Genomic DNA, 13,275 nt, shown 5'->3' with positions numbered 1-13,275 from the left:
AGAAGGAATGACACGGAGGCAGCATTCAGTTGATCAGCATGGTTGGGTTCTCTCTCCTGGTTCTATCCAGGATCTCCAGCCAGGTTCTGTCCCACTTTTTTTTTTTTTTTATCCTCACCTGAGGACATGCTTTAGAGAGAGGAAGGGGGGGGGGGGGAGGAGAGAGAGAGAGAGAGAGAGAGAGAGAGAGAGAGAGAACATTGAAATGTGTCCTGACCAGGGATCAAACCCACAACCCAGGCATGTGCACTGACCAGAAATCAAACTGGCAAGCTTTCAGTGTACAGGTTGCTGCTCAAGTAACTGAGCCACTCTGGGCAATAGCACTCACTTACTTCATGAGCACTTTCTGAGCCTTTTATGTTTGAGGGCTTTCTGCATCAGGTCACATTTAATACTCAGGCCAGCCCTGAAAGGTAGGTTCTGTATTCTCTAATTAATCTCATTGACAGGTGAGCAAAGGGGCTCGAAGCAATGGGACACTTGCCCAACATCATTCATTCATGATGATCCTAGCATAGTTCTATTGTTTTCTGCATTAATCTCTGTTTGGTCTGTGGCTCCTTGAGACCAGACTGGCTGTGGAGTGGAAGGAACATCAAGGAGCAAAGGCCTGGAGACCGGAGCCTGTGTGGCCTATGGAAGAAGCAGCATGGTAGATGATGGTGCTGGGGCAATGTGAGTGAGGGGCAGAGGGGGAGGAGAGTGGTAGTTAGAAAGACAAGTAGGGCTTTGTAGGCATTTGGTAGTCTGCAGAAACAAAGGATTATACCTTTAAAAAGGTATTTTTTTTATTGATTTCAGAGAGGAAAGGAGAGGGAGAGATAGAAACATCAATGATGAGAGAGAATCATGGATTGGCTGCCTCCTGCACACCCCACATTGGGGATCAAGCCCAAAACCCAGGCATGTGCCCGCCCTGGAATCGAACCATGACCTCCTGGTTCATAGGTCAACGCCCATCACTGAGCCATGCCAGTGACCTATACCTTTCTTGCCTCTGCAGCAGCTCACTCTCTGCCCAGGCCTAGCACTTTGAGTGTGGTACCACTGGAAATAATGCAAAGGAGCCCCAGGATATATCATCATGAAATGAGAAAGCTGTTTCCTTTGCAAATCTCTTCTAATACTTTCAATTAGGTATAGGAGAAAGCTGTAGCTTGGTGCTAGGCTGTCTTTAATGACCCCCTAACCTTAGCAAAGAGAGCAAGTAGTAGGCTCAGAGCCTTTGGCAGCATGCATACTGAATTTATACTTTAATAGTGTCATCCTCTTATTTATATACCCTCATATATATGCATTTTGAGAGTACATTTATTAAAGCTGGGGACAGTGAAACAATGAAGGGCTTAAGTGAGGCTGCTTTGGCTCACTGGGAAGTAAAGTCACAGTGACAGGAGTAAACCAAAGCAGGGCTGTTGTTGTCTCACTGAAAAGTCAGAGAAAAGGGGGTCTTGGAAACAGGTTCAGGTGGTAAGTCCAGGAGGAGCTGCCGCTGCCATTGCTCCCTTGGTTGGGACCCTTAAAACTTAGGAAGGAAAAAAAACATGCCTGAGAAAGAAATGGGGAGGAATAAGCTCTTTATTTTTTTTACAGTAAGCTCTTTATAGCAAGTTTACAATATGGGCTATGGTGTAAAAGCACAATTTTAAAAATTGAATTAAAATTATTTATGAGGGAGATTTGTTGTTCCACTTATTTGTGCCCTCATTGGTTGGATCTTATATGTGCCCTGACTGGGATAGAAACAATCAGGATGATGCTATAACCAACTAAGCTACCTGGCAGGGCAATTTTTTAATTGAATTTATTGGGGTGACATTAGTTTATAAAATTATGTTTCAAGTGCACAATTCTATAATACATCATCTATATATTGTATTGTGTGTTCACTACCCAGTCAAGTCTCCTTCAATCACCATTTATCTCCCCTATACCCTCTCCTACCTCCCCACATCTCCCTTACCCTCCAGTAATCACCATAGTGTTGTCTGTGTCTATGTTTTGCTTTTTAAATTCAAATTATAAGAGAAAGTTTATTTAGAAAGTTACAGAGGTAGTAGAAGGGAGCCAGCTGGGCTTATGGCTCAGTAAACAAGTTACAGAGGCAGAAGGGCCTTTGACGCTTAGGAGAGAAAAGGCAAAGGTAAGGGGGTGGGTGGGGAGCGCAGGCACGGGTGAGTTTTCCAGATGGAGAGTATGCCTGAGTTTTTTTGTTTGGGTTTGCTTAATCTTTTTTTTACCCAGATCCCCAGACCCCATAAAGCACAATTTAAAACGTAATTTTTTAAAGGAAAATAAAGTGTATTAATTAAAGGAAAGTGTGAAGGAAATACTAGTTCAGAAGATGGCAAAACCCAGGAATTTGGGCAATGTTGAGTCAAGTCACCAGTCTGTAGGAGCCCACAGCTGGAAGAGAGTTTGTCTCCTCAGCCCGGGCCTGGCTTCTCACTAATCTCCAGTCACACCCACTGCAGGAGAAAGATCAGGGAAGTGGCTTCTTGTCCCTGATGCTTTGCATTTGGATTTTTCTCCGATTCTGACAGACTGCTGTGGTCTCTTCCCCATCTCTGAGCCCTGCTGGGCAAGGAAATTCAGAGGTTTGTGAGCCTTCTTCTGTTCCAGGCTTCCCTCTAGTGTAGGAGAAGTATAAGGGAGAGGAAGGTAAACTGAGATAGATTCCAGTGGGGTCATGGGAGAAAGGTTGGTGTGCACAGTGGATTTTGGTAGAGATTTCAGGAAGGGATGTGGGAGAGGGACTTGATGGATGGGAGAGGGGAATTCTGTGAGACAGATGAGTTTGGGATGTAGGAATGGAACTGGAAAGGGAGGATGAGGCATAGCCTCCTGTCAGGCTAGGCTACCAGATGCATTTATTCTCTGGGCCCAGAGTTCTGAACCTGGGTCAGAATCACCAGGCAGAATTAAGCAGCTGGGAGGGTGTGGCAAGTGATATATTCTCCCAGAACCTAATAGAATGCAATCATTCTGTGAGAGGTGGGAAAAAAACATCCCCCAAACACTTTCCCTTTGTGAGCCTAGAGAGAGTTTGGTGGTTAGATGAGAACTCCAAGATTCAGTGAAGCATGTCAAAGTTCCAGAGATACCAGAGATGGGGAGCTGCTGAGGAAAGAGGCCTGAACCTCTGAACACTCCCCTAGACTCTGGCCTCTTCCCTGTTCTCTCCCCGACAGCCTGTAACAGCCTTGATAACCCAGATGGGAGTAGGGACAAAGCCCTCAGGGCAGAGGGACCCAGGGTCAGGCAGAAGAGTCCCAGAAATGGCCTGCAGCTCATTTCTTTTTTTCTTTTTTTAAAAATATATTTTATTGATTTTTTACAGAGAGGAAGTGAGAGGGATAGAGAGTTAGAAACATTGATGAGAGAATCATCGATCAGCTGCCTCCTGCACACCCCCTACTGGGGATGTGCCTGCAACCAAGGTACATGCCCTTGACCGGAATCAAACCTGGGACCCTTCAGTCCCCAGGCCGATGCTCTATCCAGTGAGCCAAACCGTCCAGGGCTGCAGCTCATTTCTTCCATCGTGTTTGGCTTCTTGCTTGTTCATTCACTCAACAAACATCTATGAGCATATACTAAGTCCTCAGCTATGCATTTGGTTGATGGGTTGATTGAAAAACACAGGCTATGAGCTCTGCACCCAGGAGCTCCCAGCACGGTGGGGAGACAACTGGCAGTACCGGGATATTCTTGGTGCAGGACGATACTTGCTTAGAGACATGGCATTTTGCTCACCAGTCCTACAGCCTGGCCCTCCATGTTCTGCCCTTGGCTAACTCCTTTATATTCTGGTAAACAAAACTGCTGCCATTCTGCTCCAGCTAATTACAGAAAGCTGGAAGTGAGTAGGTTAGGGTGGGGAGATGCCGCTTCCTAATAGACCCCAAGGGCGGGTGGATGACCCAGATGTGTCTAATTCCAGTTTGCTGTGGGAATCTACAATAATAAAAGCATAATATGCTAATTAGACCAGACATCCTTCCGGGCAACGCCGGGGCTGCGAAGGAAGCCCGGGTCCTGGGTGCCAGAGGGAAGCTGGTGCCAGCAACTGGGGTAAGGAAGGCCTACTATTGCACGAATTTCGTGCATCCGGCCTCTAGTAAAAGAATAAATAAATAGCAGCTGCTGGTCCGCCTCTGGGCTTGCGGGGCGTGGCCCAGAGCAGGGGCGTGGCCGCCAGCAGCGACTCGCGCAGGCGTTACCGGTCGCGCTGGGTCACGTGAGCGCGCAGGCGCAGCGTTGTACAGCCTGTTCCCTCACACAAAGCCCAGAAGCGGAGAAAATGGCGGCAGGGGTCGAGGCGGCGGCCGAGGTGGCGGCGACGGAGCCCAAAATGGAGGGGGAGAGCGGCGCGCCCGGCGCGCCAAGCGGCAACGGAGTTCCGGGTCCGAAAGGGTGAGTACTCCACGGCTTCTTGTCCTGGGTCAGGCATTTCGCGGCGCCGGCTCCGTTAAGTCTGTTGGCTTCCTCCCTCTGGCGCGGCCTCGTTCTAGGCCTTCCCGCGGGTCTGCCGAGGGTGGGGGCGGCCAAGGCCGTTAGGAGTGCAGCCGGGCGGCCCCGGGAGCGCCTCAAAGATTGCTCTGTCGTCCATGGCCTCGGGGCTCCGCTCTTCCGGTTCCTCCAGGCCGGGTCCGTCCCCGAGGCCGCAAGTCAGGCCTCTGGGCGCGGGGATGATGGCGCGGGCCCCAGAGCCGGCGAGTCCCCGAGGCCGCGGCCTGCTCAGCTGCCGGGTGACCTTGGGTTTATTTCCCTCCAAAACCCCACCCTTTACCTGGGGTCTCAGTTTCCCGATCGGTCAAGCGGGGGGGAGGGGAAGTAGCGTGCAGGACTTGGCACGCGGATGGCCCCGGTAAACGGTAGCGGAGGCGGGCAGGTATAGGCAGGGACCGCGCGGACGGTTCCGGCCGCCTCCTCGCTCCCCGAGCGCCGCCCCCCGGCCGCCCCGCGCCCCGGCTCCAGTTCCTCGCCGCGTCCCGCACTTCCTCCCCAGGTGTGCAGGAGGTATTCATAGAGCAGTCGGGCCTGCTGCTTCGTGTTCACCCTTAGAAACAAACAGGAAAAAGAGAAAACATCCTTTTCCGTGTTCTAGGCCGAGATTTTCCATCATTTGGCTGGCCACCCTCTTCCAAACTCCGTCATCTTTTTGAGTCCTGCTTGGGGCTCCGTCTCGGGTCCTCGGTTTTTTAAATTTCCTTGAAGCATGATCTTCCCCCGTGAAACCCACTCATTCTGATTACAGTCACCTGAAAGAAGAGCACTTGGGGGAGGAGAGGGAAAAGCTGGGCGCACATTTGACTTGCCACGCGTTTTTATAAATTGTAACATATACATACATAGTATAGAATTTACAACTTTAACTATTTGAAGTGTGAGATTCCTTGTCATTGGGTGCATTCAGTGTTATGCAACCATTACTACCATCCATGTCCAGAACTTTTTCAACATCCCAAACTGGAGCCACTAACAAATAACTTCCCATTCTCCCCAACTCTTTGTTACCTCAGTTAAATTGTGTTAATGAATTTTCCTTCCCCCAAATTTTTAATGTGCATAACTACAATTTGTGAGGGTTAAAATGAATGTAGTTACAAGCGTTTTATGTTGAGCATTTACTAAATACTAGCTATGGTAAACTTAGGTGAGGAAAAAAATACGATGGTTACTGGTTCTCAGAAAGGCATTTTGGAAATATTCTCAACACTTAATTATTGAAAACTCTGGAAAGGGATTTGTTCATTTTAGACTTTTTTCAACATCTGTAGGGTATCCTAGTTGGATTTCTGAGGGCCATATTTGGAGGCCTTTAAGGTACATTTATATCCTGAATATTTTCTTCCAAAGCTCTTAATCACAGGATGGAGTGCTGCTAGAATCGGGCCAGATGAGAAGTTGAATTAGTTAACAGATTATGTAGAGTCCGGAGTATTTTATTAAATTTCCTATTTTTCACTGTTCATTTTCAAATAGTCTTTTGTGGCTGATTCATTTGACAAACATAACATGGACTATTAAAAATTTGCTCTGCATTGAATCCTCTGCAGCTGGCCTCTGACCCATGTACCATTTCGGAACAGAAGTGGACAAAAACAAAGCTTCTCCCTGTTTAAAAATAAATAAAAAATGTATATTTAGTTTAGATTATTGGAAAAGTAATGTTTGTGTTAACTGTTTTGCAAGCAAGAAAAAAATTTTTTTTAACCATTTAGAAAACTCAGGTTAAGGTAATTGACCTAAAGAGTCTAGGGGAGGCCATCTTGACTTAAACACCCTTTCCACTTACATGACACTACCCTGGTAACCGCTCACTAAATGCAGCCGTTCTAAGATTATTATTTATTTATTTTCAATCCTCACAGGAGGATATTTTTTCCACTGATTTTTAGGGAGAGTGGAGGGGAGGGAGGTGGGGAGAGGGAGAGAGAAACAAATAACGTGATAAGAGACATGGATTGGTTGCCTCCACCACACACACACACACACACACACACACACTCTCTCACACACACTTCTGGTTGCTTCCCTCATGCACCCCAGCAACCTAGGTACAGTACATGTTCTTGACTGGGAATTGAACCTGAGACCCTTTGGTATGGGGGCCTACGCTCTAACCACTGAGAAAAACTGGCTAGGGCTGAAGTTTATTATTTAAATAATAACGATTTTAGAAAATATATATTTTTGTTGATTTCAGAGAGGAAGGAAGAGGGGGAGAGAGATAGAAACATCAATGATGAGGTAGAATCATTGATCAGCTGCTTCCTGCATGCCCCACACTGGGGATCGAGCCCGAAACCCCGGGCATATGCACTGACCAGGTATCGAACCGTGATCTGGTTCATAGGTTGATGCTCACCCACTGAGCCACGCTGACGCTGGCCAGGCAAAATAATAATGATTTGAGTGGAGTTTTGTTGTTGTTTTGTGCACTGTACTTTATTTTTTGCACTGTACTTTAAAAGTGTTTCTTTACTTGATAAAAAGAATTTTGAGGTACATTATATTCTGAGTTCTGGATTAGAATAGGGGCTCTGGGCTGTTTGAATGTCTGCAGCCAGTTTTTTGCTTTCACTTTGGTCTGTGATTTTATTCATGGTTATGCAAGTGATAACAGTCTGCAAACATAGGTTGCTTGTTTCTTTTCGGGTTCTCAGGTGGGTTCTCTTATTACAGAGTTGAATGCTGAATTATTCCTTCAGTAGTCTGTAAGTACAATGCCTGTGTTTCTTCAGCCATTGCCTTGGTGAGTTTGTTTGAAAGCCTAGTAGGTATATGCAACAGTAGAAGGTTAGGCGTGAATTAGTCCCCTTCCTTGCCCTCAAGAATATTATTGGTAGGAAAATGTATCACTGCCAAAGTCACTATGTGTCAGGTCTCACTTTTTAAACCTTTTACAGATGAATTGAGTCTTAGCAAAGGTGTCATTGGGTTTTAGGCCTCAATAGTAGGACCCTACCTTTTAAGTCACCTGTATTACTGCTCCCTTAAATGTTGCGCTTAATGTTTACCAAGTTGTTATTTTTTGGTAGGCTGTCTGTTGATTCTCACAGTATCCCTGTGAGCTAGGTGGATACAGGTTATGCTGGTAAACAACCAGAGAGGAAAAGAGTTCGAGTTAATGTGAGTGGTTTAGTGGACCTGGAGCTAGCTAGAATAGTGTTACGAACTGTGCTCTCCACATCTTAACCATTTGTACGCTGTAAGTGTCTATAGATGCAAGCGGCGGACCTTTTTAAATGAGAATCGTGGCAGTTAACTGGTTAAATGCATTAGAGGAGCTCAGGCTTGAAAGGGTTTCTGTGAAGAATCATTTCATATAAGGAATAGTTTTAAAGGGGATGGGGGGATGGGGATTTTTTCTCTCTCAGGAGATGTGTTTAGGGCAGCCGTGGGCAAACTACGGCCCTCCGGATCCAGCCCGTTTGAAATGAATAAAACTAAAAAAAAAGACTGTACCCTTTTATGTAATGATGTTTACTTTGAATTTATATTAGTTCACACAAACACTCCATCCATGCTTTTGTTCCGGCCCTCCGGTCCAGTTTAAGAACCCATTGTGGCCCTCGAGTCAAAAAGTTTGCCCACCCCTGGTTTAGGGTATTAGGGTTGCCATTGCAGACTACACTCTTGATTGAAGAACTCTACAAGTAATAGTATTATTCATGAGAATGCCATGGAGGCATGAGAGGTTAGGGATTCACTGTTTTAAACAGAGCCCTAGCCGGTTTGGCTCAGTGGATGGAGCATCGGCCTGTGTACCAAAGGGTCCCGGGTTCGATTCCTGTCAAGGGCACGTATCTTGGTTGCAAGCTCCTCCCCAGCACGGGTTAGGGCTCGTGCAGGAAGGCAACCAATCGATGTGTTTTCTCTCACATTGATGTTTCTCTCTGTCTTTCCCTCTCTCTTCCACTCTCCCGAAAAATCAATGAAAAAATATCCTCAGGTGAGGATTAACAAAAAACAAACAAAAACTAAACAGAATGTAGCAGTCCTTTGTGGAGTAGGAACTTTTAAAATTGTTTTAGTTGTGATTTTAAAAAATATGCATGTTTTTATTGATTTCAAAGAGGAAGGGAGAGGGAGCTAGAAACATCAATGATTAGAGAATCATTGATTGACTGCCTCCTGCAAGCCCCCCACTGAGGATTGAGCCTGCAACCCCGTGCATGTGCCCTGACCAGAATTAAACCTAAGACTTCCTGGTTCATAGGTTGATGCTCAATCACTGAGCCACACTGCTAGGTTCAGTTGTGATCTTAATGTATAGTATAATCCCAGTGTTGTGGAGCAGTGACATGATAAATTTTCAAAGAATGCAGTCAGTGAAACAATTCCAAAGCATATTAGACAATCTTATTTCAATTAAGATTAATTATGTCTAATACAGAAGGTACTTTCAGATATCTTAGGCTTGTCTTTATCGATGTATTATGAAATAGGTTTATAGAATTTCAGAAAGTTTTGGTTATATTGGTTCTATTTAAAACTTAGGTGGATGAGTGGGTGCCAGAATCAGATGGAATCAAAATCATTGACAATTGGGAATTGAGAGCCAAATAGCAAGGAGAATATTGACTGGTAAGACATTTTAGCTGGCCTAGGTAGACCACTTACTATGGCTTCATAGTAAGTTTCTTTGAAAGATTACAAATTTGTTACTTTATGTAGGAGTTACAATTCAAGTTATTGGGGGTTTAAGTTTGAAATTTAATAACTATAAGAAGAAACTTTAAAAAATAGTGTTGTATAATAGGCACAATAAACACATATTGGAAACTAGAGGCCCAGTGCACAAAATTCATACACTGGTAGGGTCCCTAGGGCTGGGCTGCAATCAGGGCCTTCCTTCTGGAAGGCAGCCTGGGCCTTCTTCATTCTGCACCACCCCCTAGTGGTCAGCGCACATCATAGTGAGCAATCGAACTCCCAGGCTCCCAGTTGAACTCCCCAGGGGACACTTTGCATATTAGCCTTTTCTATATATGGAAGATAGATGTACAGTTTGGTGTCAGTATATAAACCCTCACTGAATCAAGATAATAAATATATCAATAACTACCCAAAATATCAATGATGAGAGAGAATCATTGATTGGCCAGCTGCCTCCTGCATGCCCCCTGCTGGGGATTAAGGCCCAAGCTGGGCATATCCCTTGACCAGGAATTGAACCCTCCTTGACCTCCTGGTTCATGGGTCAGAGAGAGAGAACCATCCATTGGCTGCCTCCTGCACACCCCCTACTGGGGATTGAGCCCGCAATCCAGGTGTGTGTCCTGATTGGGAATCAAACCAGCAACCCTTTCAGTGCATGGAACAACATCCAACCAACTGAGCCACACTGGCCAAGGCTAGCAGTTTATTCTTAGCCTAATAATGCATGGGCAGAATGTAACTTAGATACTTTACTGCTTTGACTGTAATTAGTTATTTATACATTTTGTAATTAATAGGTGAGCTGAGCAGTCTGAAAACATGGACTGGCACTACTACTGTCATGGACCCTCCTATGTCAGCATTTTTTAAAAATGCAAATTATAGAATATTTGGGTTTCAAAAGAAACAAGTTATATTAAATATATTTCTGTCCACAGACCTTTTGTAGGACCGTGAACTATAGATTGGATGTACATTTTTTTGAATTTATACTAACATTTTCCTCCTCATCTGCCAAGAGTAAGCAATTGGCCCTGGCTGGTTTGGCTCAGGGATAGATAGAGCGTCGGCCTGTGGACTGAAAGGTCCTGGGTTCGATTCCGGTTGGGAGCACATGTCTGGGCTTCGGGCTCAATCCCCAGTGGGGGTACGTGCAGGGGCAGCCGATCAATGATTCTCATCATTGATGTTTCTTTCTTTTTTTTTTTTAATGTTTCTTTCTCTCCCTTTCCCTTCCTCTCTGAAATCAATAAAAAAAATACACACACACACACACACACACACACATATACATACTAGAGGTCCGGTGCACGAGATTCGTGCACTGGGGGCGGGGGTCCCTCAGCCTGGCCTGCGCCCTCTTGCAGTCCAGGAGCCCTCGGGGGATGTCCAACTGATGGCTTAGGGGAGCAGGCCTAAGCCATCAGTTGGACATCCTTAGCGCTGCCACAGAGGTGGGAGTGGCTCCCGCCACTTCCACTGCACTCGCCATGGCTTCTGCTGAGTGGCGCTCCCCCGTGGTAGGGCACTGACCACCAGGGGGAAGCTCCTGTGTTGAGTGTCTGCCCCCCCTGGTGGTCAGTGCACATCATAGTGACCGGTCGTTACACTGTTTGGCCGATTTGCATATTAGCCTCTTATTATATAGGATATAAAAAGTAAGCAATTGCAGATATGCTGTTTGGCAGATTTTGGTGCATGACTTTCGTGTGAAGTAGACAGGTTCCTTCTAAGATCTGTTTGTGGTGTGCAGCCAGCCCGAGAAAGGTCTGTTGTGAGCCTGGGTGGACAGAGTTAAGAGTTCTAGGAATCCCGAGAACTCGAGTGGCCCTACCTCCCACATCTACCAGCTGGAAGTCTATTTTATGTTGGTATAGTTCAGATCTTTTAGGAAGCTGCTTTCCTTAGTTTTGCTTAGGATGATATCTTCATTGGGCTCCCACTTGGCACCCTTGTGTTTGGATATGAGGGATATAGTTTTAAAAAAAAATAACTTTCTAATTTTTCCAGATAAGTATGGTAAAAGAAAGTCCTCCATCTACCATCCAGTGTTTGAACACTGTTCCTCCCACACACAAGTAAGAATCCTGGAATAAAGATCAGCCCTTTTATTCAGTGAAGGTAGTTTTGTAAATCATCTATACCATAGTTTTTGGCTTTTTGTTTTTTTTCCATTTGTGCCATGGATCACAAAGCCTCTGCTGGAATTTGTGGTTTGGGAGTCTCAGGATTCTCCCTAGTGGAAAGATCAGGGTAGGTGAAGTAGAAAGTGTAGGACTCAGTGCCTTGAGAAGAACTTCTATGGCTGCCAGCCAGCTTCCCAGTTGTTCCTGGTCAGTGCTTACAGGTGTCTGCCTGTGGTCAAAGGGGATTGAACTGAACAGGAAGTTGAGGGAACAGCCTCCCTTGGCCAGTGCATGGGCACTGCCCTGGCTGCACACACACCGGCCTGTTGTCCCTAGGCTATGGCCAGTCCGGCCTGATGTCTGGTTCTATGCTTTGTAAATTGGCATTTCTTATGAAGCTTTTTTTTAAATTTCCTAATCTAAGCTGAATATTTATGTATGGGGCTTAGAAATGAAATGTTACAACATGGAGGCACCTAACACACCAAGGTGAAAAGTATTACAGGAAAGGCCATGCCAAAAAAGCATCCATCCTTCTTTGCAAAAGTTGGGATTGTTTGTGTCTTTAATGTACCAGGGTTGCCCAGACTTTGGTTTTCCTAGCATCAAAGTAGGGTTGTGTAGAGAATGGTTTCTTTCCCTTAAGATTTTTTTTGTGGTAACAATATATGTAAGAGTTGCCATTTTAACCATTTTAAATGTACAATTTAGTGGCATCAAGTACAAGGTTGTACATTATACCGTGATGATCTACTTTCCACTTCCAGAGCTTTTATCATCCCAAACAGAAACTCTGGCTTGTTTAACTTAGCATGTTTCAAAGTTCATCTGTTACAACATGTCTCAGCACTTCATTCCCTTTTGTGGTTGAATAATATTCTATTGGATTTATATACTATATTTTGTTCATTCTGTTCATCTGTTGGTGGATACTTAGGTTGTTTCCACCTTTAAGCTATTATGGATAATACTGCTAGTGGCGGATAAGTATTTGAGTCTTTGCTTTCAGTTCTTTAGGGTATATACCTAGGAGTGGAATTGCTGGGACATGTAGTGATTATATATATTTTTAAAAAGATTTTTGTTTTGTTAACCATTACCTGGGGATATTTTTTCCATTGCTTTTCAGAGAGAATGGAAGGGAGGAAGGGAGGAAAGGCGGGGGTGGGGGTGGGGGTGGGGGGTGGGGACAAAGATCCATGTGAGAGAGACACATGGACTGGTTGCCTCCCACACACACTTGGAGTGGTGGTAGGGAGTGAACCGGAATAGAAACCCAGGGAGGTGCCCTTGACCAGGAATGGAACTTGAGACCCTTCTGTACCAGTGCTGATGCTCTATCCACTCAACCACACTGGCCAGGGTGTGATTATATGTTTTTTAATTTTTTGAGTAACTGCCACACTTTTATATAGCAGCTGCACCTTTTTTGTTGTTGTTAATCCTCACCTGAGGATATTTTTCCATTGATTTTGTTTGTTTGTTTTTGTTTAGAGAGTGGAAAGGGTCGGGGAGAGACACAGAGAAACATCTATGTGAGAGAGACACATTGATTGGTTGCCTCCCGCACATGTCCCAACCAGGGCCCAGGATCAAGCCTGCAACCAAGGTGCATGCTCTTGACTGGAATCAAACCCAGGACTCTGTAGTGTGCGGGCTGACACTCTGCCCACTGAGCCAAACCGACTAGTGCAGTGATGGCGAACCTATGACACGCGTGTCAGAAGTGACACGCGAACTCATTTTTTTGGTTGATTTTTCTTTGTTAAATGGCATTTAAATATATAAAATAAATATCAAAAATATAAGTCTTTGTTTTACTATGGTTGCAAAGATCAAAAAATTTCTATATGTGACACAGCACCAGAGTTAAGTTAGGGGTTTTCAAAATGCTGACACGCCGAGCTCAAAAGGTTCGCCATCACTGGACTAGTGCTTACATTCCCACTTAAACAATTAAAAACACATACACACA

The 13,275-nt window shown here is 45.1% G+C and overlaps 1 protein-coding gene across 1 annotated transcript in view; it reads left to right on the top strand.

The window, feature by feature from the left end:
• Positions 1–4,259: 4,259 nt before the first annotated feature.
• The window catches only part of HNRNPM (heterogeneous nuclear ribonucleoprotein M), a 48,231-nt gene continuing 39,215 nt past the window's right edge, over positions 4,260–13,275 (top strand). Inside the window, exon 1 of the mRNA XM_070416655.1 lies at positions 4,260–4,419. Coding sequence (XP_070272756.1) covers positions 4,307–4,419 — 113 coding nt within the window. The 5' untranslated portion in view covers positions 4,260–4,306. The remainder of the gene's footprint in view (positions 4,420–13,275) is intronic.

Source organism: Myotis yumanensis, unplaced genomic scaffold (genome assembly GCF_028538775.1).
Source record: "Myotis yumanensis isolate MYYU_CA2020_CCGP unplaced genomic scaffold, mMyoYum1.0.hap1 SCAF_5, whole genome shotgun sequence".
Lineage (NCBI taxonomy): Eukaryota > Metazoa > Chordata > Mammalia > Chiroptera > Vespertilionidae > Myotis > Myotis yumanensis.
Note: the sequence above shows the minus strand (reverse complement) of the source record. Positions and strands in the feature narration are given on the sequence as shown.